The sequence below is a fragment of the Hemiscyllium ocellatum genome, chromosome 46 (assembly GCF_020745735.1).
Source record: "Hemiscyllium ocellatum isolate sHemOce1 chromosome 46, sHemOce1.pat.X.cur, whole genome shotgun sequence".
Taxonomy (NCBI): domain Eukaryota; kingdom Metazoa; phylum Chordata; class Chondrichthyes; order Orectolobiformes; family Hemiscylliidae; genus Hemiscyllium; species Hemiscyllium ocellatum.
The window spans coordinates 14,681,880-14,707,690 of record NC_083446.1 but is presented as its reverse complement, the minus strand read 5'-3'; the positions used below and the strand labels follow the sequence as shown (position 1 = coordinate 14,707,690).

Genomic DNA, 25,811 nt, shown 5'->3' with positions numbered 1-25,811 from the left:
TCCTCCCACTGAGAGCTGAGTCTTGTGAAGAACCAGGGTAGGCAGTTCCCTGAAGGGCATTTGTGAACTGGTTGAGTTTTTATGACAATCCAGTAATCTTTCATGGTCACTATTTCTGAGTGTCTTTCATACCAATTAGCAGATTCAATGAACTCCATTTCACCACCTCCTTCAGTTATAGAGTCATAGTCATAGAGATGTCATAACCTGTCCATGCTGACCAGATATCCCAACCTAATCTAGTCCCACCTGTCAGCATCCGGCCCATATCCCTCCAAACCCTTCCTATTCATATACCCATCCAAATGCCTCTTAAATGTTGCAATTGTACTAGCGTCCACCACTTCCTCTGGCAGCTCTTTCCATACACATACCACCCTCTGTGTGAAAAAGTTGCCCCTGAGATCTCTTTTATATCTTTCCCCCTCACCCTAAACCTATGCCCTCTAGTTCTGGACTCCCCGACCCCAGGGAAAAGACCTTGCCTATTTACCCTATCCATGCCTCTCATAATTTTGTAAACCTCTATAAGGTCACCCCTCAGCCTCCGACGCTCCAGTTCTTAAACAGTTCTCTCTCATACTCACCTTTTCCTGATTAAACTTTTTTTTTAACAGAAAATCTCAGAGGCACATTTAATAGCAAGAATTCCAAACATCCCATCAAGATCTGTGTGAGTCAATTCATCAGGATTTGAAAATCAATGGATTTTCAATGCTTGTCTGTTTTGACTATGGGAAAAGATTGCAAACTTCAGTGTGACTGGAAATGCACTAAGGCACATGCACCCAAGTGAGTGTTCCAATGAACTGACTGTGGACAGGTCTTGAACCAGTTACACAGCCTGAATAACACCATACCATTGACAGTGGAGAGAAACTGTAGCCCTATCCTGTGTATGGGTGAGGATCAGCTGATCATCCAGTATGGACAAAGGTGAGGGCAGCTGCACCAGGGAGAAACCATAGAAATGTGTGGGCTGTGGGAAGGGATTCAAAAGCCCATCCCTGCTGGAAGCTCACCAATGCAGTCACGCTGGGAAGAGGCCGTTCATCTGCCCCGAGCGTGGGAAGGGACTCAGTGAGTCATCCAGCCTGAGGAAATACCAATGCACTCACACACTGGGCAGAGGCCATTCCCTTGCTCCAGGTGTGGGAATCAACTTGTCCATTTGACAATGGAATGCCCTACCTACCAATATAGTTAACTCAGCCACATTAGGGATTAAATTACTTACAATGTGGAAACAGGCCCTTGCACTGTGGGAGGAATCCGGAGCACCCGGAGGAAATCCACGCAGACAGGGGGAGAATGTGCAAACTCCACACAGTCAGTCGCCTGAGGCAGGAATTGAACCCGGGTCTCTGGTGCTGTGAGGCAGCAGTGCTAACCACAGAGCCATCGTGCCGCCCACCATTATAGCAAATGGAGAATTAAACTATCCTTAGATAAGCACATGGATGATGATGGGATAGTGTAGGGGGACGAGCTGAGAATAGTTCACAGGTCAGCGCAACATCGAGGGCCAAAGGGTCTGTTCTGTGCTGCGCTAAATCTTCAGAGACACCAGTGCGCACAGACTGGTGAGTTGTTTACCTGCTCCCTCTGTGGGAAAGGATTTACTCAGTCACCCCCACATCCTGATGAAGGGCTTATGCCCGAAACGTCGAATTTCCTATTCCTTGGATGCTGCCTAATCTGCTGTGCTTTAACCAGCAACACATTTTCAACTGTGATCTCCAGCATCTGCAGACCTCACTTTTTACCCACATGCTGAGACACCAGCAAGTTCACAAGTGACGGCAGAGCAACTATTGTCATTCTTAACAAAAGTTTGATTGATCCAGGTCCAACCACCTCCTCCCTCTTCCCGAGGACCAGGAAGCAGATGTGGGAGAAATATGTGGTGCTTGTGATGGACATGGGGAGGCCAGCAGAGGGTAGTGTGGTATTCCTTTCAACACTAGAGGGTCAGAGAGAGAGAGAGAGACTGACTAATTCATCGAATATTAATTCATTCTTTCAAAGTGTACCCATTGCAGGCAGAGCTCGGCACACACACACACACACACACATAGAAACACGTATACAGAGAGCGAGACAGACACTCACAAACATCCATAGCGAGATACAAACAAGACAGTATTCTTCAGTATAAGGTCAGGGTTAATGTGTTTAAGAAACTCAAGTTGATTTGTACAATAACCTCGTTAATTTGGACAATAGATCTGTGTAACCACCGTTCATTTATAAAACGGATTGATTGATTTGTGGAATTCTCAAACTCATTAAAAGTAAATTTGCTGACTTGTTTATTTCAATTCCACTCACACCTTGTGTTGATCGGTGTGAAAATCCTGTGTTCCTTTGTGAAATAAATTTTGTGTCCGTTGGTTGTACAAGCCTGTGTTCTATTGTCTGAACGATCCCGGGTTGTGATTGCTGCCGGTTTGAACCACAGCTTTGTCTCTGTGTGGTTTCAAGTCTGGGGCCGGTGGGGGAGGAGACGGATAGACCAGGCAGTCTGGAATACATTACAGAGCTGCTGCTTTTTCTCACACCTCCTGCCTCTACTCTCACACAAAAAAATGCCTCTTGGATTGCTCCATACCTGGGGGAGGTGTGCTCCAGGTCGAGGGGGCTAGGAGCTGACTGGGTGAGTTGGGATTTGGGTGGAAAAGTGCTTTTGAATTACAGACCTGAAGCGGGCTCTGGACTGTATACAGTTCTTTTAGCCATGTGGTAAGTATCAGAGGGGTTATGTCTGTGTGTGTAAAGGAGAGAGAATGTGGGTATTGTTGGACTATCAATGTAAGTTTTGATCCTTTCACTTCCTCACCACCCCCAGCACCCATCCCCCACCCCTACAATTCCCTGCTCTGCCCCACCCCCTCCTGAACCATCCAGACTGAAGAAAACTCCAGCAGCAGGGTCTGTCCCTCATGGGAGACAGGGAGTGAGAGAAGCCATTGAGAAAGTTGTGAGTCTGGAAAGGTGAATATCACCTCTTCACTCTCTCCATGACTTTTCTTAACTCCCATCAGTCTCTCTGTGACTTGTTTTCATTTTTCTTATTTTCTCTATCTCTCCCTTGATCTCTCTCTGTCTCTTTTTATTCTCTCTCTTACATTGTCACTTGCTGCCCGTTTCTTTCTTGCTCTTTTGTTTTCTGGTTCTTACCTCTTCATTCTGCCTTTGTCTCTATTGTTTCACACTCTTTATTTTTACTTTCGTTACCTGTCTCTTTTTTTACCCCATATGTCTCTCTGTTTCTCTCTCTCGCTCTGTTTTGCTCTATCTTTTGTATTTCTGACTGACTCTGTCCTTCCAACTTAGAGTCATAGAGATGTACAGCACGGAAACAGACCCTACGGTCCAACCCGTCCATGTATCCCAACCTAATCTAGTCCCACCTGCCAGCACCGGCCCATATCCCTCAAAACCCTTCCTATTTATATATCATCCAGATGTCTTTTAAATGTTGCAATTGTACCAGCCTCCACCACTTCCTCTGGCAGCTCATTCCATACACACACCACCCTCTGTGTGAAAGGTTACCCCTTCGGTCTCTTTTATATCTTTCCCCTCTCACCCTAAACCTATGCCCTCTATTTCTGGACTCCCACACCCCAGGAAAAGACTTTGTCAATTTATTCTATCCATGCCCCTCATGATTTTATAAACTTCTACATGGTCATCCCTCAGCCTTCAACGCTCCAGCGAAAACATCCCTAGCCTATTCAACCTCTCCCTAAGCTCAAATCCTCCAACGCTGGCAACATTCTTGTAAATCTTTTCTGAAACCTTTCACATTTCACATTTGTTCGAAAGGAAGGAGACCAGAATTGCACGCAATATTCCAACAGTGGCCTAACCAATATCCTGTACAGCCACAACATGACCTCCCAACTCCTGTACTCAATACTCTGACCAATAAAGGAAAGCATACCAAACGCCTTCTTCACTATCCTATCTACCTGCGCTTCCACTTTCAAGGAGCTATGAACCTGCACTCCAAGGTCACTTTGTTCAGCAACACTCCCTAGGACCTTACCATTAAGTGTGTAAGTCCTGCTAAGATTTGCTTTTCCAAAATGCAGCACCTCGCATTTATCTGAATTAAACTCCATCTGCCACTTGTCAGCCCATTGGCCCATCTGGTCAAGATCCTGCTGTAATCTAACGTAACCTTCTTCACTGTCCAGTACACCTTCAATTTTGGTGTCATCTGCAAACTTCCTAACTATGTCTGTTATGCTCACATCCAAATCATTTATGTAAATGACAAAAAGTAGAGGGCCCAGCACCGATCCTTGTGGCACTCCACTGGTCACAGGCCTCCAGTCTGAAAAAAAACCCTCCACCACCACCCTCTGTCTTCTACCTTTGAGCCAGTTCTGTATCCAAATGGCTAGTTCTCCCAGAATTCCATGAGATCTAACCTTGCTAATCAGTCTCTCATGGGGAACCTTGTCGAACACCTTACTGAAGTCCATGTAGATCACATCTACTTCTCTGCCCTCATCGATCCATTGTTACTTCTTAACAAAACTCAATTAAGTTTGTGAGACATGATTTCCGACGCACAAAGCCATGTTGACTGTCCCTAACATGCCTTTCCAAATACATGTACATCCTGTCCCTCAGGATTCACTCCAACAATGTGTCCACCACTGAGGTCACCGGTCTATGGTTCCCTGGCTTGCCCTTACCACCTTTCTTAAACAGTGGCATCACATTACCCAACCTCCAGTCTTCTGGCACCTCACCTGTGACTATCGATGATAGAAATATCTCAGTAAGAGGCCCAGCAAGCACTTTCCTAGCTTCCCACAGAGTTCTGGGTACACCTGTTCAGGTCCTGGGGATTTATCCACTTTTATGTGTTTCAAGACATCCAGCACTTCCTCCTCTGTAATATGGACATTTTGCAAGATGTCACCATCTATTTCCCTACATTCTATCTCTTCCATATCCTTTTCCACAGTAAATACCGACGCAAAATGCTCGTTTAGAATCTCCCCCATCTCCTGTGGCTCCACACAAAGGCGGCCTTGCTGATCTTTGAGGGGCCCTATTCTCTCCCTAGTTACCGTTTTGTCCTTAATGTATTTGTAAAAACCCTTTGGATTCTCCTTAATTCTATTTGCCAAAGCTATCTCATGTCCACTTTTTTCCCTCCTGATTTCTTTCTTAAGTATACTCCTACTGCCTTTATACTCTTCTAAGGATTCACTCGATCTATCCTGTCTATACTTGACATATGCTTCCTTCTTTTTCTTAACCAAACCCTCAATTTCTTTCATCATCCAGCGTTCCCTATACCTACCAGCATTTCCTTTCAGCCTGACAGGAATATACTTTCTATGGACTCTCATTATCTCATTTCTGAAGGCTTCCCATTTTCCAGCCGTCCCTTTACTTGCGAACATCTGCCTCCAATCAGTTTTTGAAAGTTCTTGCCTAATATCGTCAAAATTGGCCTTTCTCCAATTTAGAACTTCAACTTGTAGATCTGGTCTATCCTTTTCCATCATGATTTTAAAACAAATAGAATTATGGCGGCTGGCCCCAAAGTGCTCCCCCACTGACACCTCAGTCACCTGCCCTGCCTTATTTCCCAAGAGTAGGTCAAGTTTTGCACCTTCTCTCGTCTATACATCCACATACTGAATCAGAAAATTTCACCCCTTCTTCAGTCTCTTTGTGCTCCCTTCTTTTTATTCCTTTCTTTTTATTGCCCCCATCTCATTTAATCCCCCGTAACTTTCCTGCACGTCTCTCTGCAGACCCCCACCAGGATTTGCAGCTCCTTCACAAATAATGCAACCCAAAAACTATGCAGTCCTCACCCAAAGTTTTGTCCCCACCAAATTTGGTAGTCCCATTATATCGCACCCTCCCAAAAATGTTGTACTCCCAAATTTTTTTACATGCCGAACATTGGAGGAGGGTGGGGGTGGAGAGGGACCTCGTTTGTGGAGCCCCCTCTAATTTTGCAAACACCCAAAATCTTGCAGTGGCACCCTATTTATGCAGCCTCCCCAATGTTGTGTCCACTCGAATTTTGCAGCTCCTCAAACGTTGTGCCCTCCCTCAAAGCTCTGCATCCCTCTAAAAACTTGACACCCATTATCGACCACATAAATTTTGACCTTCCCCAAATAGTGTGCAACACCTCCTGATTTTCCACACACACGATTTTCCCCCCACCTCAGTTTTCTGCCCCCTAATCTTATGCCTACTCCTGCTTTGCAACACCCCAATATTATTTCCTCTTGCATCCCCTCCCCAAAATTATGCACTGCCTCATTTTACACCCCCCCATGTCTTCACTCACCCCCCAATTATACAACATGCACATGTTGTGTTTGCCCCCAAATTTTGCTCACCCTGAAAGTTTGTGCCCCTGCCAAAAGTTGCATCCCAAATATTGCCCCTCTTTGGTATAGTACTCCCCTGTTTGCTGCCATCCCTAACTGCCCCACCCCCAAGTTGCACATCCTCCCACAAAGTTATGCAGCTCTCCCTGTTTCTCCCCCCTCCCCCGCCCATTTTATGCCCACTGTCTGTGCCTCCAAATTCTTGCAGGCTCTCCACAAATTATGCCCACCCAAATTTTGCCCCTCCCCAGATGTTGTTCCCGCTCTCAGATCTGGCACTCCATCCCCTCCAAATTTTTGATCTCCCCCCAAATATCATCCCTGCCCCATTGTTGTGCCCTTTCTCAAGAGTAAGTCAAGTTTTGCACCTTCTCTAATCGGTACATCCACATACTGAATCAAAACATTTTCTTGTATGCACTTAACAAATTCCTCTCCTTCTAAACCTATGGCAGTCCCAGTCTATGTTTGGAAAGTTAAAATCCTCTATCATAACCACCCTATTATTCTTATGGATAACTGAGATCTCCTTACAAATTTGTTTCTCAATTTCCCACTGACTAGTGGGGGTTGTCTACAGTACAATCCCAATAAGGTGATCATCCCTTTCTTATTTCTCAGTTCCACCCAAATAACATCTCTGGACTTATTCCCAGGAATACCCTGCCTAAGTACAGCTGAAATGTTATCCCGAATCAAAAAAGCACACCCGTTCCTCTCTTGCACTCCCCCCCCCCCCCCACCTTTTATCCTTCCAATAGCATCTATACCTGAAACATTAAGTTGTCAGTCCTGTCCATCCCCAAGCCACAGCTCTATAATTGTTATGATATCCCAGTCCCATGTTCCCAACCATGCCCTGAGTTCATCCGCCTTACCTGTTAGGTTTCTTGTATTGAAGTAAATGCAGTTTTAATTTACCAGTTTTTGTTTTTTCTCTGCTTTGTTCCTGCATGCCCTGACTACTTGACTTGCTCCTTTTCTCAACTGTACCAGTCCCAGACTGATCTCTTTCCTCATTATCTCTCTGGACTCCCACTGCCTTCCCCCTTACAAGTTTAAATCCTCCTGAGCAGATCTAGCAAATCTCCCTGCCTGTATAATGGTCCACTTCCAATTCATCCTTCTTAGACAGTTAACTTCCACCTCAGAAGAAACTCCAATCATCCAAAAATGTGAATCCATCTCCCCTGCACCAACTCCACAGCTACGCATTCAGCTGGACTATCCTCTTCTACCTACCCTCATTAACTCGTGGACCAGGAGTAATGCAGATATTATGATACTTGAGGGTGTCCTTTTTAAATTCCTGCCTAACCTCCTTTACTCTCTCCACAGAATTTTATCCTTTTCCTACGTTGTTAGTTCCAATGTGTACATTCATTGGCATCGTGGCTCAATGGTTAGTACTGCCACTTCATAGCACCAGGGACCCGCGTTCGACTCCAGTCTCAGGCGATTTTCTGTGTGGAATTTGCACATTCACCTCGTGTCTGTGCCGCAGTGTTCCCACAATCGATAAAAATGCATAAGGTAGGTGAATTGGCCAGTGTTCAGCGATATATATATATATACTAGGTTCATCAGTCAGAGGTGATTGTCGAGTAATAGGGAATAGTTTTGAGGGTGGCATGGTGGCTCAGTGGTTAACACTGCTGCCTCACAGCGCCAGGGACACGGGTTCGATTCCAGCCTCAGGCGAATGTCTGTGTGGAGTTTGCACGTTCTCCCTGTGTCTGCAGGGGTTTCCTCCGGGTGCTCTGGTTTCTTCCCACAGTCCAAAGATGTGCAGGGCAGGTGGATTGGCCATGCTAACTTACCCATAGCATTAGATGCATTAGTCAGAGGGAAGTGGGTTACTCTTCGGAGGGTCGGTGTGGACTTGTTGGGCCGAAGGGCCTATTTCCAGACTGTAGGGAATCTAAGCATGTAAAACAACCTCCTGATAGTCCCTCTCCTCTTTGAGAATATTCTCTACCCTCTCCAATATATCCTTGATCCTAGCACTAGGGAAGCAACACACCATTCCGATTTCTCACTGTTGGCTGCAGAATCGTGTGCCTGTGCCTCTCACTACAGTCCACTATCACAATCGATTGCTTGGAACCTCATGTACTCCCCATTACGTTAAAGCCAGTCTCAGTACCAGAAACCTAGCCATTAGTGGTACAATACCCTTAAAGTTGATCACACCCTACATTTTCCAAAAGAACACACTTGTTTGAGATCGGGAAAATCACAGGACACTCCTGCAGACCTCCTCTTCTACCTTTCCTGGAGGTAACCCATCTACCTGACCGTATCTTTGTTTTTTTCCCCATCCAGCGACCAATATCTTTCACACCCCCAACTCCTGTAAGTTCTTCATTGTCTCTAACTGCCGCTCCAACTTATCCATGCAATCCGATAGGATTCATAACCGAACACACTTCCTCATAATTATCAGGATCATGGAAACTCTCCCACATCTGACAGGAAGGGCACATCATTCTACTAAGGGCCATCTTAGCACATTAACAATGTACAGACCAAGAAAATAGCACAGTCTTACTGCTCTAAAAACACTACTCCAGGCTACCTTAGTACCCGTGTTTTATGTTTTTAAATTTAATCAAGAGACAGATCAAAGTAAAACCTATGATCAAAAATGACTCACTATTGTAGATTTCTGAAAAGGAAGGAAGGTTACACTCTAATAAGTCACTAAGCTACTCCCATGCTGTGAGCTCTCCCTCACAGGTTTCTCTAAGGTGGGCTGTGAAGTTGGCTGTTTGTTTACTTTTCTTAGACAACTGGGATGTTCACAGGTACTTGTAATCAAACAGCAGTCAGCTGTGCAGATTCACTGCTGGGTCAGACATCAGGCGGAGCTTTATTTCTCTCTTCGATTCACTTTACACATGCTTATTGCCTTTGTCTCCCTCCTTTTGAAAGTTCTGTTGTTTTGATAAAAGTTCCAAAACAATGCGACTGCTTATAAACCTAGAATTCGAGGAAATCAGCTCCAACACTGAAAATACCTCAAATAAGAGCAGATTTTACAGTCACATTTTTTCCCATCCTCCACCTTGGATTATCCAGCTAAGGAAAGTGAACATTTTGTCAACTCATCTCACCTCCCCCACCCTCCCCAACGGGAGCAGATACTCGATCAATTACATTTTGTGGTCAAGGTGCTTCTTATTGTTTTTTTTATCTGGTACACTTTGTGGACTTCAGCAAAGTTTGAAACAGTCTTCGCAAATTTCTGCTCTCACTGTTCAGATGCTTTTGCTCTTCATGATTTGGAGATGCCGGTATTGATCTGGGGTGGACAAAGTTAAAAATCACACTACACCAGGTTACAGTCCAACAGGTTTATTTGGAAGCACTAGCTTTCGGAGCACTGCTCCTTCAACAGGTGGTTGTGGAGTACAAGATCCTAGGACACAGAGTTGATAGCCAAAGTTTACACTGTAATGTTACTGAAATTATACATTGAAAAAGACCTGGATTGTTTGTTAGAATGACCATGTTAGTTTCATTTCTTTCATACATAAATCACAAACCTGTTTTAAAAGTTACTTTCTCAAGTGAACTTTAACAATTGGAGACATGTCGGCCCAGATAATGTATTGAAGGTGTGAGCTTCCCTGTGTGAGACTGTCTGTGTCACAATGATCAGACTGATTCTAATCCAAAAAAACAAATTTACAGAATTTTACATGGATTCATGCAGGTTTTGAGCAAAGTAAAATGTAATTCTGCAAGTACAAATTCACCCCACAAACTTATATGCGTATTTGTGTAAATGGGTGTAGGTGTGTATGTGGGGGGGTGGGGTTATGAGTGTCTGTGAGTGTGTGTATGTGTGTGAGTGTGAGTGTAAAGGATATAAGTCTATGAGAGGGTGCATGGCTGAGTTTGGGAGTGTATGTGTGAGCATGAGACAGGGTCTGCGTGAGTGTATGTGTCTGTGTGTATATAGTGCAATGGGGTCACCTGTAGTGTGACATGAACCCAAGGTCCCTGTTGAGGCCATTCCCATGGACCGAACTTGGCTATCAGCCTCTGCTCAGCTACTTTTCGTTGCTGCCTGTCCCAAAGTCCGCCTTGGAGGAGGTCACCTGAAGGTCCGAGGTCAAATGTCCCGGACCGCTAAAGTGTTCTCTGACTTGGGGGGACCACTTCAGTCTGTTGATTGTTGTACTGTGTCCATTCATCCGTTGCCGTAGCCTCTGCTTGATCTCGCCAATGTACCATGCCTTAGGGCATGCAGCCCTGCAGCGAATGAGATAGACAACATTGGCTGAATCGCATGAGTACCTGCCAAGTACACGGTGGGAGGTGTCCCCACACATAATGGTGGTATCCGCATTGATACTCTGACACATCTTGCAGCATCTACCATGACAACATTGTATGGTATTGTCCTGAAAGCCGGGCAGTTTGCGACGTACAATGATCTGTTTGAGGATTGGTGGTTGTTTAAAGGCGAGAAGTGAAGGTCTTGGCAAGGTGCTCATTCTCATTGATAATGTGTCACAGGCTGCGAAGGTATTCTTCGTAGTCCAGTACTTCTCAGGAGCCAAAAAAACTGCCCCATGTTCTTCGCAGCCTGCAACACATTGTCAATGCGTGATTTTTAAATTTTTGCTCTTCACTCAGAGTTTCAGAGCCCCAGAAGATCCCGGTAATGGCTGTTCCACCTCTAGTTGTGCAAAGACAGACACACTCTAGTATGGGATAAGGTGTTGTAATAGGAGATGGAGGTGGTATCAGGTTCTCCATCGTTTTGAGAGTGAAAATAGTGAGAAGTGGGGAGAGCTATTGTGTGGAGTTCCCTGTTCCCTGTCCCCTTTCCGCAGCAGCATTATATCATTGCCCGACCCTACCTCAGAGCAGTTTGCTGGCGATCAGTGACACTTTGTCAGCCCAATGATACAAGATCTGTCATCGTGTTTAAGGCAGCAGAAATCTTCTGTACCACTATGGTCATGGAATACATGGACATATTGCAATGCCAAGCTTCAAGCTCCACGAGGCAACCATAAACTCTAAGACAGTCATAGAGTCATTCGGATGTCCAGCATGGAAACAGACCCTTCAGTCCAACCCGTCCATGCCGACCAGATATCCAAACCCAATCTAGTCCCACCTGCCAGCACCCGGCCCATATCCCTACAAACCCTTCCTATTCATATACCCATCCAAATGCCTTTTAAATTTTGCAATTGTGCCAGCCTCCACCACTTCCTCTGGCAGCTCATTTCATACAATTACCACCCTCTGCGTGAAACAGTTGCCTCTTAAGTCTCTTTTATATCTTTCCCCTCTCACCCTAAACCTATGCCCTCTAGTTCTGGACTCCTCCACACCAGCGAAAATACTTTGCCTATTTACCCTATCCATGTCCGTCATAATTTTGAAAACCTCTATAAAGTCACCCCTCAGCCTCCAACACTCCAAGGAAAACAGCCCCAGTCTATTCAGCCTATAGCTCAAATCCACCAGCCCCGGCAACATTCTTGTAAATCTTTTCTGAACCCTTTTAAGTTTCACAACGTCTTTCCGATAGGAAGGAGACAAAAATTGCACGCAATATTAACCTTCGCCAATCTTAAAAGCCGATGCATTCCTTCAATTCCCCAATCTGGATAAAAATAAAAATTCCTGAGTTCTGAGGAAATATCAATTCTGATTTCTCTCCACAGATGCTGCCAGATCTGCTGAGCTTTTCCAGCAATTTCTACTTTTGTCTCTGATTTACAGCATCCACAGTTCTTTTGGTTTTTAATCCCCTTTCTAGATAGCCTTTATGACCCACCCCACTTCCATCATTCCAGGATTGGAGCAGCCGATGACACAACGTAGGGAATTTCTGTCCTAAGCCTCCCTCTCCTTCAAGATACAGTATATCTTAAAACCAAAACCTTTAATCAACTTTTACATCATAGGAGAGTGACAGTGTGAAAGGTTCCATATAATTGTTGCAATTGCCTGACTCTATAACATCAGGAAGGACACATATTTCTTCCCCATCACAGGGTGAACCTTCAGATTAAATGCATCGAGCACCATGGGTAATTTAGCCAATTCACTTAACCTACATATCTTTGGGAGGAAACCCCGCGCAGACCCGTGGAAACTCCACACAAACAGTTAGCCGAGGCAGGAATCGAACACATGTCCCTGGTGCTGTGAGGCTGCAGTGCTCTCCACTGAGTCCAGACACAGCATCAAAAACGGACAGCACTGCGCATGCCTCGACTCGCCATGAGCGCCGCTGTGATTGACGGCGGCTATGGTCCAATAGGCGGATAGGGGGCGGGCCTGGAGGACCCAGGCGACACCGGCTAGTCCTCCAACCAATCGGAACGAGTGATGCTCGAGCCAGTGCAAATCACGTGATTGTCTTTGTACGGAGGGGCAATGTCAGGGTGAGAGACGGTGTAGCGCTGAGGGAAGGTGCAGGACGTGGTGCACAAAGGCAAAGTGGGGGAGAACTGCTGTTGGTGTGGATTCACAGTATTAGCTTCAGGCAGCGTAATTGCTCCTGTTACGCTTTAGAGACAAAACAACTGCAGGTGCTGGAATCCAAACAGTGGGCTGGAAGTACACAGCAAGCCAGGCAGCATTAGTGGAGCAGCAATGTCTGTAACTCGGTCAGAGCTCCATGTTTTCTATTGAAGACTCAATGCAGGAAGCCCTGCTTCAAAGATTGCGATCTGTCAAAACACATCTGTCTGTCCAGTGTTCATATAATTGGGACCTCTCTGCTCCTTGATAACTCTCAATAGCTGATTTCCTCGCTGTAATAATGGGTGCAGCTCTGCATTCTTCTGGGTGGGGGAGCAAGATGGGGCTGAAGAGCTTCAAAGCAGAGGAGATGGCCTGGGGTGGGGGATGCAGTGAGATAGAGAGAGACTCACTGAGATCCTTCCATGGGGTGCACTGAGAGAGAGAGAGTCACTAAGATCCTCCTAGGGGGAGGGGGGCACTGAGAGAGACTGCCATCCTCTGGTTGGGGGGGGGGGGTGGTGAAAAAGAGAAATGTTTGTCTTTTTGTGACAATCTTGTAGTGTTTTCTGGAGTTCTATCCTGGACTGACCTTTTTCGTTTGTGAATTTGTTTTACAGGATATTAATTGATTGCAGACCTGGATCTCAGAGCAAGTTCTGACAGTAAGCAGAGTCATCAGGGTCTGAATATCAGTGGCATTTAACTGTGGAAGGAAAGAGGTTTGTCTGTTTTGTCTGTGGGAGAATATTTCTGATATGTTTGCAAAATATTTAAATTTTTGGTTAGATCACCCCTGGCATATGTGCTCAGTTCTGGGTACTGTAGCTGAAGAGGGAGATATTGGCCTGAGAGAGAGCACACAGTTATCCAATTAATATCCCTCTCTTTGAAAGAACAGTCATAGAGTCATAGAGATGTACAGCATGGAAACAGACCCTTCAGTCCAACCTGTCCATGCTGACCAGATATCCCAACACAACCTAGTCCCACCCGGCCCATATCCCTCCAAACCCTTCCTATTCATATACCCATCCAAATGCGTCTTAAATGTTGCAATTGTACTTGCCTCTATCATATTCTCTAGCAGCTCATTCCATACACGTACCATCCTCTATGTGAAAAAGTTGCCACTTAGGTCTCATTTTTATATCTTTCCCCTCTCACCCTAAACCTATGCCCTCGAGTTCTGGACTCCCTGACCCCAGGGAAAAGACTTTGTCTATTTATCCTATCCATGCCCCTCATAATTTTGTAAACCTCTATAAGGTCACCCCTCAGTCTCCGACGCTCCAGGGAAAACAGCCCCAGCCTATTCAGCCTCTCCCTGTAGCTCAGATCCTCCAATCCTGGCAATATCCTTGTAAATCTTTTCTAAATCCTTTCAAGTTTCACTACATCTTTCCGATAGGAAGGAGACCAGAATTGCAAGCAATATTCCAACAGTGGCCCAACCAATGTCCTGTACTCAATACTCTGACCAATAAAGGAAAGCATACCAAATGCCTTCTTAACTATCCTATCTACCTGCAACTCTACTTTCAAGGAGCTATGAGCCTGCACTCCAAGGTCTCTTTGTTCAGCAACACTCCTTAGGACCTTACCATTAAGTGTATAAGTCCTTCTAAGATTTGCTGTCCCAAAATGCAGCATCTCACATTTATCTGAATTAAACTCCATCTGCCACTTCTCAGCCCATTGGCCCATCTGGTCCCGATCCTGTTGGAATCTGAGGTAACCCTCTTCGCTGTCCACTACACCTCTAATTTTGGTGTCATCTGTAAACTTACTAACTGTACCTCTTATGCTTGCATCCAAATCATTTATGTAAATGACAAAAAGTAGAGGGCCCAGCACCGATCCTTTTGGCACTCCACTGGTCACAGGCCTCCAGTCTGAAAAATAACCCTCCACCTCCACCCTCTGTCTTCTACCAATGAGCCAGTTCTGTGTCCAAATGGCTAGTTCTCCCTGTATTACATGAGATCTAACCTTGCTAATCACTCTCCTATGGGGAACCTTGTCGAATGCCTTAATGAAGTCCATATAGATCACATCTACTGCTCTGCCCTCATCAATCTTTTTTGTTACTTCTTCAAAAAATTCAATCAAGTTTGTGAGACATGATTTCCCACACACAAACCCATGTTGACTATCCCAAATCAGTCTTTGCCTTTCCAAATACATCCTGTCCCTCAGGATTCCCTCCAACAACTTGCCCACCACTGAGGTCAGGCTCACCGGTCTAAAGTTCCCTGGCTTGTCTTTACCGCTCTTCTTAAACACTGGCACCTCGTTTGCCAACCTCCAGTCTTCCAGCACCTCACCTGTGACTATCGATGATACAAATATTTCAGCAAGAGGCCCAGCAATCCCGTCTCTTGTTTCCGACAGAGTTCTCGGGTACACCTGATCAGGTCCTGGGGATTTATCCACTTTTAACCGTTTCACGACATCCAGCACTTCCTTCTCTGTAATCTGGACATTTTCCCTACAGTCGATATCTTCCATATCCTTTTCCACAGTAAATACTGATGCAAAATATTCATGTAGTATCTCCCCCATTTTTTGTGGCTCCACACAAAGGCCACCTTGCTGATCTTTGAGGAGCCCTAGTCTCTCACTAGTTACCCTTTTGTCCTTAATATATTTGTAAAATCCCTTTGGATTCTCCTTAATTCTATTTGCCAAAGCTATGTCATGTTTTGCCCTCCTGATTTCCCTCTCAAGTATACTCCGACTTCCTTTATAAGCTAAGGATTCACTCAATCTATCCTGTCTATACCTGACATATGTTTCCTTCTTTTTCTTAACCAAACCCTCAATTTCTTTAGTCATCCAGCATTCCCTATACCTACCGGCCTTCCCTTTCACCCTGACAGGAATATACACTCTCTGGATTCTTGTTATCTCATTTCTGAAGGCTTCCCATTTTCCAGCTGTCCCTTTACCTGCGAACATCTGCCTCCAATCAGCTTTCGAAAGTTCTTGCCTAATACCGTCAAAATTGGCCTTCCCAATTTAGAACTTCAACTTTTAGATCTGGTCTATACTTTTCCATCACGATTTTAAAACAAATAGAATTATGGTCGCTGGCCCCAAAGTGCTCCCTCAGTGACACTTCAGCCACCTGCCCTGCCTTATTTCCCAAGAGTAGGTCAAGTTTTGCACCTTCTCTCATCTGTACATCCACATACTGAATCAGAAAATTGTCTTGTATGCACTTAAGAAATTCCTCTCCATCTAAACCTTTATCACTATGGCAGTCCCAGTCGATGTTTGGAAAGTTAAAATCTCCTACCATAATCACCCTATTATTCTTACAGATAGCTGAGATCTCCTTACAAGTTTGTTTTTCAATTTCCCTCTGACTATTGGGGGTCTATAATACAATCCAAATAAGGTGATCATCCCTTTCTTATTTCTCAGTTCCACCTAAATAACTTCCCTAGATGTATTTCCAGGAATATCCTCCCTCAGCACAGCTGTAATGCTATCCCTTATCAAAAATGCCACTCCCCCTCCTCTCTTGCCTCCCTTTCTATCCTTCCTGTAGCATTTGTATCCTGGAACATTCAGCTGCCAGTCCTGCCCATCCCTGAGCCATGTTTCTGTAATTGCTATGATATCCCAGTTCCATGTTCCTAACCATGCCCTGAGTTCATCTGCCTTCCCTGTTAGGCCCCTTGCATTGAAATAAATGCAGTTTAATTTATTAGTCCTGCCTTGTCCCTGCCTGCCGTGACTGTTTGACTTACTTCTGTTCTCAGCTGTACCCGTCTCTGATCGATCTCTTTCCTCACTATCTCCTGGATCCCATCCTCCCAACCTTACTAGTTTAAATCTTCCCAAGCAGTTCTAGTAAATTTCCCTGCCAGTATATTAGTCCCCTTCTAATTTAGGTGCAATCCGTCCTTCTTGTACAGGTCACTTCTACCCCAAAAGAGATTCCAATGATCCAAAAATGTGAATCTTTCTCCCATACACCAGCTCCTCAGCCTGCTCTATCCTCCTATTCCTGCCCTCACGAGTTTGTAGCACTGGGAGTAATCCAGATATTACTACCCTTGAGGATCACCTTTTTAAATTTCTGCCTAATGCTCTGTAATCTCCCTTCAGAATCTCAACCTTTTCCCTTCCTATATCGTTGGTTCCAATGTGGACAATGTCCCCCTGCTGGCCCCTCTCCCTCATGAGAACATTCTACACCCTCTCTGAGACATCCTTGTTCCTGGCACCAGGGAAACAACACACCAATCTGCTTTTTCTCTGCTGGCCACAGAAACGTCTGTCTGTACCTCTGACTACAGAATCCCCTAACACAAATGATCTCTTGGAAGCCAACGTATCCCTCGTTGCATTAGAGCCGTCTCAACACCAGAAACTTGGCTGTCTGTGCTACGTTCCCTGAGAATCCATCACCCCTTACATTTTCCAAAACAGCATACCTGTTTGAAATGGGTATATCCACAAAAGACTCCTGCCCTAGGTGCCGACCTCTCTTGCCCTTTCTGAAGTTAACCCATTTATATATGACTGTATCTGAGATTTTCCCCCCTTCCTATAACTGCCATCCATCACATAATGTTGCTGTTACAAATTCCTCATCGCTTCTATCTGTCTCTCCAACCGATCCACTCGATCTGATAAGATTTGCATCCAACAGCATTTATGGCAGATATAATCTGCAGTAACCCTTAAACTCTTTAAGCTCCCACATCTGACAAGAAGTACATATCACTGCAAAGGCCATTTTTGCTCCTTCACAATCTACAGACCCAGAAAGTAACACCGTCTTATTCCTTTACACACACTGCCCCAGGTTAAATTAATAGCTGTGGCTTATATTTTAAGTTTAATCAAGAGACCTATCTCCAAAAACATATAATCAAGAAATAATCCACTATACTCACTACTGCAGCCTTTCTCTTGGACAGACTTAAAACAACAGGTAACTTAACTGATTCTGCGCTGTGAGCTTCGCCCAACAGTTCCTCTAAGATTAGTTGTGAACTTCACTGTTTGTTAATTTTCCCAGATACACTCCGAAGTCCAGTGATGGTTTCTCGCTCGCGCTCTCTCTAAAGTTCCAAAACACTGTAACAGCATATAAAACAGTAATTGCTGCTCCTGGAATTCGAGGAAATCGTCTCCAACACCTAAAATATCTCAAAAAAAGGAGCAGCTCTTACAGCCACAAATTTTTCCCGTCCTCCATCTTGGATTACCCAGAATCCCATCATATTTAGTTCGAATCGTCCACTTCATGATTTTAACCAATAAATTCATCATTCTCAAATACCTGCAAACTTGCTTTTAAAGTTCCTTATGGACTTGAATTCTAGCACCTCTTCAGGTGGAATGTTCCAGATCCTGACAGCTGTCTGATCCTGAAACTGTTGAGTCTAGAGTTTTAAATTATTGAATTGAAAGATGAAATTCTTTTCTTTTAGCTCCTGTCAGAGTGGGTGTGAGAAGACAATGAAAATGATAAGGCTGCATTGTGAGTGCTGCTTGACTAAATGAGAGTGCTTTGAAGTTGGCTGAAAACAGAGTGAGATGAGACAGGGAGAAAGTGAAGCTGAAAGATGGAGTGTGCAGGCCTTTGAACATTGAAGAAAAAAGCACTGTTCACACCGGGGAGAAACACGTATATTGGCTGTGTGTGGAAGATTAATCTGAAATGTCCGAACGTCAGCGCAGTCACCCAGGGGAGAGACTGTGGAAATGTGAGGATTGCGGGAGGAGATTTCTTTACCCATCGCAGCTGCAAATACACCAACGCAGTCACACTGGGGAGAAGCCATTCACCTGCTCCGATTGTGGGATGGGATTCACGCAGTCATCCAACCTGCTGAAACATCAACGAGTTCACACTGGGGAGAGACCATTCACTTGCTCTGTGTGTGGGAAAGGATTCATGCAGACATCTCACCTGCTGAAACACCAGCGAGTGCACACAGGAGAGAGACCATTCAGTTGCTCTGTGTGTGAAAAAGAATTTGCTTTGTCATCCAGCCTGCAGGTACACCAGCGAGTTCACAATGGGGAGAGACCATTCACCTGCTCCATGTGTGGGAAAGGATTTGTTTCGTCAACCAACCTGCTGAGGCACCAGCGAGTTCACACCGGGGAGAAAGCGTTCACCTGTTCTGTGTGTGGGAAAGGATTCACTCAGTCATCCTCCCTGCAGGAGCACCAGCGAGTTCACACTGGGAAGAGACCATTCACCTGTTCTCAATGTGGGAAAGGATTCACTCGCGCGTCTAAATTACTGGTCCACCAGCGGGTTCACACCGGGGAGAAACCATTCACTTGTTCACAGTGTGGGAAGGGATTTACTCACTCCTCCAACCTGCTGAGGCACCAGCGAGTTCATACCGGGGAGAGACCATTCACCTGTCTGGAGTGTGGGAAAGGGTTCTCTCAGACAATTCACCTGCTGGTCCACCAGCGAGTTCACACCGGGGAGAAACCATTCACTTGTTCAGAGTGTGGGAAGGGATTTACTCACTCCTCCAACCTGCTGAGGCACCAGCGAGTTCATGCTGGGGAGACATCATTCACCTTTTCCAAGTGTGGATAAGTCTTTGCTGATTCATCCTCCCTATTGATACACCAAGTTCACTGTGGGGACAGACCATTCACTTGCTGCATATGTGGAAAGGGATTCGCTCAGTCATCCAAACTGTTAACACACCAGCATGTTCAACAAGAATCCGAGTTGAAGGATTTTGCTCTTACTCACATGGAGGAATGAACTGTGGTCTTTGGACTGTTTGTACTGATGTTATTAACCCCTGCTCAAAATTTGGCTTTCTATTGGGGAAATAAGGCAGGGCAGGTGACTGAGGTGTCAGTAGGGGAATACTTTGGGGCCCATAATCATTATTTTAAAAGTAATATTTCCTTATAGAAAAGGATAGGTCTGGTCTGAAAATTAAAGTCCTAAATTGATGTAAGGCCAATTTTGACATACTTATGCTCCTTAAAGATCAACAAGGCTGCCTATGTGTGGAAGCACAGGTGATGCCAAACAAGTATTCCAAAATGTCTGTCCATGCTAACCCCATTTCTTTGCACTTGGCCCACATGCTTACAATCCTTTCCTATCCATGTATTTGTCCAAATGCCTTTTCGATGTGTTAATGTACCAGCCTCAACCACTTCTGCTGGCAGCTCATTCCATATGCGTACCACTTTGTGTAAAACAAAACAAGTTGCCCCTCAGGTTCCATTTTATTCTTTCCCCTCTAACCTTAAACTGATGCCCTCTGGACAGTGATTCACCATCTCTGGGGAAAAAGACTGAGTGCATTCACCCTATCCATGCCTCTCATGATCTTATACACTTCTATAAGATCCCCCCCACCTTGGTCTCCTACGTTCTAAAGTAAAAAGTCCTAGCTTATCCAATCTCTCATAATAACTCAGACCATTGAATCCTGGCAACATCATTGTAAATTTCTTCTGCACCCTTTCCAGTTTAATGACATCCTTCCTGTAATAAAACTGAACACAGTACTCCAAGGTAGCAGCACCAATGTCCTGTACAACTGCAACATAACTTCTCAATTTCTATACTCGATACCCTGACTGATGAAGGCCAGTGTGCCAAAAGCCTTCTTCACTGCCCTGTCTACTTGGGAGTCCACTTTCAGGGAACTGTGCACCTGAACTCCAAGGTCCCTCTGTTCCACTACACTCCTTAAGGCCCTACCATTCACCATGAAACTCCTATCTTGATTTGACTTTCGAAAATGCAAGACCTAGCACTTATAATCTCCATTTGCCATTTCTCGGCCCACTTCCCCAGCTGATCAAGGTCCTGCTGCAATCTATGATAACTTTCCTCACTTTCCATGATACCGCTATTTTAGTGTCATCTGCAAACTCACTAATCATGCCTTGTGCATTCTCATCCAAATTGTTGATATAGATAACAAAGTGCAATGGACCCAGCATGGACCCCTGAGATACTTCACTAGTCCCAGGCCTCCAGTCCAACAAACATCCTTCCACTATTACTCTCTGCTTCCTACCATTAAGCCAATCGTGTATCCAATTTGCCAGCTCCCCCTGGATTCCATGCAATTGAACCTTCCAGAGCAGCTTACCGTATGGTACCTCATCAAAGGCCTTACTGAAATACATATAGACTGCGTCTACTGCCCTGCCCCCATCAACTTTCCTGGTCACTTCATCAAAGAACTCTAACAAATTTGTGAGGCAGCACTCTCAAAGCCATGCTGACTACTCCTAATCAAACACTGTCTTTCCAAATGCATGTATGTCTTATCCCTCGGAACTTCTCCGCCACAGATGTTAAGCTTACTGGTCTATAGTTCCCAGGTTGTTCTTTGCAGCCCTTCTTGAATAATGGCACAAGATTCGCTTTTCTCCAGTCTTCCGAACCTCACCCATGGCTAATGATGCAAAAATATCAGTGAGGGCCCCTGCAATTTCTTCTCTAGCCTCTTGCAATATATCTGGTCAGGACCGGAAGATTTATCCACCTTCATATATTCCAAAATGTCGTCACCACCTCTACTGTGATTTGACTGTCCCCGAGATATCACCACTAATTTCCCCAAGTCTTCATGGCTTTCTCCATGGTGAACACCATGGTAAAAATGTGGTGCCACTGTTTATGAAAGGTGGTAAGGCAAAGCCAGAGAACTACAGGCTGATGAGCCTGATGTCAATTGTGGGTACATTGTTGGAGGGAATTCTGAGGGACAGATTTACATGTATTTGGAAAGGCAAAGACTGATCAGGGATGGTCACCTTGGCTTTGTGCATGGGAAATTGCATCTCACTAACTTGAGGTTTTTGAAGAAGTGGCAGAGAAGATTGAAGGCAGAGCAGTGTTGTAGATATGGATTTCAGTAAGGCTTTTGATAAAATTCCACATAGTAGACTGATTAGATCGCATGGAATCCAGGGACAGCTAGCCACTTGGATACAAAATAGGCTTGAACATAGGAGACAGAGGATCATTAATGATGGTAGGGGTTTATTTTTTGAATTGGAGGCCGGTGACCAGTGGTGTGCTGCAAGGATCTGTGCTGGGTCCACTGCTTTTTGTCATTTTTATATAAATGGTTTGAATATAGGAGGAATTGTTGCAGGTAACACCAAAAGTGGTGTTGCAGTAGACAGTAAGGAAGGTCATTTCCGAGCAGAATCGAACCTTGATCAGATGGGCCAAGGAGTGGTGGTTTGAGTTTAATTCAGATAAGTATGTGGTATTGCATTTTAATCAGGCAAATCAGGGCAGACCTTACACACTTCATGGTAAGGTCCTGGGCAGTGTTGCCAAACAAAGGCATTGGGGAGAAGATCCATAATTCCTTCAAAATGGAGTTGCAGGAAAGCAGGGAGGTGGAAAAGGCATTTGATATATCTTGGTCAGTGCATTGAGAAAGGTTTTGGGATATTGTGGTGGGGAGGGAGTGTTTATAATACAATCTCATTCAGGTGATCATCCCTTTCTTATTTCTCAATTCCACCCAAATAACATCCCTGCACATTTTCCCAGGAATATCCTCCCTAAGTACAGCCATAATGTTATTCCTAATCAAAAACACCACTCCCCCTCCGCTGATGTTCCCCTTTCTTTCTATTGTATAGCCTCTAAACCCTGGAACATTAAGCTGCCAGGTTTGTCCATTTCCAAGTCATGTCTCTTTAATTGTTGATATCCCAGTCCCATGTTCCCAACCTTTCTCTGAGTTCATCTGCCTTACCTGTTAGACCTTCTGCACTGAAATAAATGCAGTTTAATATAGCAGTCCTACTTCGTCCATGTTAGTAACCATTGTATAACTGTGGGGTAGGTTTTAGAAATGATCACATTGTTGTACATCAACATATTCACACTAGGTAAAGATTATCCATCTGCACAGTGTCTGTGTGCAAAGGGATTTCCGGTTCATCAGAACTGGTTGACCACCAGTGAGTTCCCAAGACTGTGTCGGAATTGTTTTATCGATGCTGCTATTAATCTGTGTCTCAGACAGGTTACGTGGGCTTGTTTCTGATTATGTTTGTCAACACTGTATGCTGTTTACCTATTTGGGAGAAAAAATTATATAAATCATCTTTTTGTCAAAGCTGTTGCCCATCAAATCTTTATCTTGTTTAAGGCAGACTAATTTAGTTTGAAAGGCTTTCCATCTCCCCGATCTCCTCCATCCTCATCTCCAAGTGCGAGGAGCGTGTGGTGTTTGTTTCACTCCAAATGACATTCATGTTTCACGTGAGCCATTGGGAAGAGGGAGATCCTATTCTGCTAGACATTTAGTGTATCATTGGACTTTTCTGCAGAGAGGAAGAAGTTTTTGTTCCTTATCCATGGTTTATTCCCTATATATGGGGCTGTACCTGAACTGGAATGGGAGCTGCATCCTGGGGGGGTGGTCAGTTTGAGGTGCTTTTGGGGGCGGCGATCTAGAGGGAATGTCTAAAATGCTCAGAAGGGCCAAAAAGAGAAGCAGCAAGTGGTTCAGGAAGGCATTAGCACAGGCCAGTTAAGGTGCAAGGGTGTTTGACATGTTAATGGTATCTATTTGAATGTTTGGAGTCAGCCGAGAAAAGGCAGATGGATACAGGGTCTTTGCGCAAAATAGCGGAGGTGGTAAAGAGGAGGAGCTGTCGTAATTTTGTTCAGGGGATCTATTACAGCTATAAGGAGGGATGCCATCTTAGAAAACTCCTTAAATAAACCCAACCATTGAAGAGCAGATAAGGTGGCACATTTCAGGGAAGTGTAGAAGTAATGAGGTTGTGATGGCAGACTCTTTCAGTTTCCCCAACGTTAATGTGGTCATCGTCGGGTGAAAGGTTTATCGGAGTTTTTAAAATACAACCAGGACAGCTTTTTAAGCCAGTGTGTAGAAGTCCCAACACAGAAGGGGAACGTCCTTGGACGGCACAGTGGCTCAGTGGTTAGCACTGCTGCCTTGCAGCGCCAGGTATCCAGGTTCACTTCCAGCCTCGGTGACTGTCTGTGTGGAGTTTGCACGTTCTCCCCGTGTCTGCTTGAGTTTCCTCCGTGTGCTCTGGTTTCCTCCCACAGTCCAAAGATGTGCAGGTCAGGTAAATTGCCATGCAAAATTGTCCATAGTGTTAGGTGCATTAGTCAGAGGGAAATGGGTCGAGGTGGGTTACTTTTCGAAGGGTCGGTGTGGGCTTGTTGGGCTGAAGGGCCTGTTTCCACACTAGGGAAATCTAATCGGAATTTAGTCGAATCTTAACTTTAGGTAACAAAGCTGGGCAAGTGGTTGACGTGTCAGTGGGGGAGTGTTTTGCAGATGGTTATTATAACTCTTTTCCATTCAGGATTGGTACAGAAAAGGACAAGATTGGGTCGAGAAAGTCTTAAACTTGTGCTGCAAAATATGAAGGAAGACAATGGAATTTTGGCCTTAGTTGCTAGGTGTTGGAGTTTAAAGATAGGGAGATCTTGTAAGAACTGTGCTCCTGTACAGTTTGGTAAAGCCATTCCTGGTGTACTTAGAGTTTTGATCATTCTCTTCAAGAAAGAATATGTTGGCATTGAATGCAGTGTAAAAGAGATTTGCTAAGTTGATGCATGGGATGAAGGGGTTGGCCCATCAAGAATAGCAGCAAAAACAAAATCACAGGTACAGGCGAATGCTAAGAGGTTGAGAGTTCATTCAGTATTCTAACAACAGTAGGGTCGAAACAGTTTTGAAACCAGCTGGTGCATGCGTTCAGACTTCTGTACCTAGTCCCCGTTGGTAGAGGTCGTAGGAAAACATTGTCAGGGTGGAATGGATCTTTGAGAATGCTGACTGCCTTTCCTTGACAGCGGGCCTGGTAGATGGATTCTCTTGATGGGAGATTGGCCTTTGTGATTGTCTGGGCCGAGTTCACCACACTCTGTAACCGTCTCAGATCTTGAATGGTACAGGTGCCATACCAGGTAGTGATACATTCAGACAGAATACTCTCGAAGACGTACCGATAAAAGTTGGCGAGGGTATTCGCCATCATGCCAAATTTCCTCAGCTGCCTGAGGAAGGAGAGACATTGTTGGGCCTTTGTAATCAGTGCGTCCATATGAAGAGTCCAAGAAAGCTTGTTGATGATCACTCCCAGGAGCTTGACACTCTTTACTCGTTCCACCTCTGTGCGGTTAAAATGTGTAGGGGGCATGAGTAACATCCTGCCGGAAGTCAATAATGAGTTCCTTGGTTTTGCCAGCATTGAGAGCTAGGTTGTTCTCGGTGCACCATTTTTCCAGGTCTTCCACCTCCTGTCAGTAGTCTGTTTTGTCACCATCTGAGGTTCAATTGACTATGGTGGTGTCATCAGCGAACTTGTAAATGGCATTAGTCTGGTATTTGATGAAGAAGTCATGGGTATACAGTGGAGTACAGGAGGGGGCCGCTTGTGCACCCCTGGGGGGCTCCAGTGTTGAGTGTTAGTGAGGATGAAATATTGTCCCCAGTCTTCACTGATTGTGGCCTGTGGGTCAGGAAACTGAGGATCCAGTTGCAGAGAGTGGGGCTTAGTCCAAGATCACTAAGTTTAGTAATCAGTCTCGAGGGGATAATAGTGTTGAAGGCTGAACTGTAGTCAATGGGTAGGATTCTTACATAGCTGTTCTTGGTGTCAAGCTGTTCTAGAGAGGAGTGAAGGGCAAGTGATACGGCATTTGACATGGATCTGTTGGTCCGATAGGCAAATTGGAGTGGGTCAAGAGTAGTAGGAGGCTGGAGTTAATTAATGCCATGACCAGCCTTTCAAAGCACTTCATGACCACCGAAGTTAGGATCACTGGGTGGTAGTCATTGAGACATGCTGCGTGAGCCTTCTTAGGCACAGGGATGATGTTGGCCCTCTCGAAACAGGCAGGGCCAGTGGCCTGCTGCAGGGAGAGGTTGAAGATGTCCGAGAAGA

The 25,811-nt window shown here is 45.0% G+C and overlaps 1 protein-coding gene across 2 annotated transcripts; it reads left to right on the top strand.

Annotated features, from left to right (window-relative positions):
- Positions 1 to 2,613: 2,613 nt before the first annotated feature.
- On the top strand, positions 2,614 to 22,996 carry LOC132836142 (zinc finger protein 239-like). Of its 2 annotated transcripts, XM_060855460.1 has the most exons (4): positions 2,614 to 2,656; positions 7,722 to 7,916; positions 13,502 to 13,603; positions 18,335 to 22,996. In XM_060855460.1, the coding sequence occupies exon 4, from the start codon at positions 18,565 to 18,567 to the stop codon at positions 19,465 to 19,467; it is 903 nt and encodes a 300-aa protein (XP_060711443.1). In that variant the 5' UTR covers positions 2,614 to 2,656; positions 7,722 to 7,916; positions 13,502 to 13,603; positions 18,335 to 18,564; the 3' UTR covers positions 19,468 to 22,996. The 2 variants fall into 2 exon arrangements, with proteins under 2 accessions (XP_060711443.1, XP_060711444.1); XM_060855461.1 differs by lacking the exons at positions 2,614 to 2,656; positions 7,722 to 7,916 and adding an exon at positions 12,875 to 12,949.
- Positions 22,997 to 25,811: the final 2,815 nt, after the last annotated feature.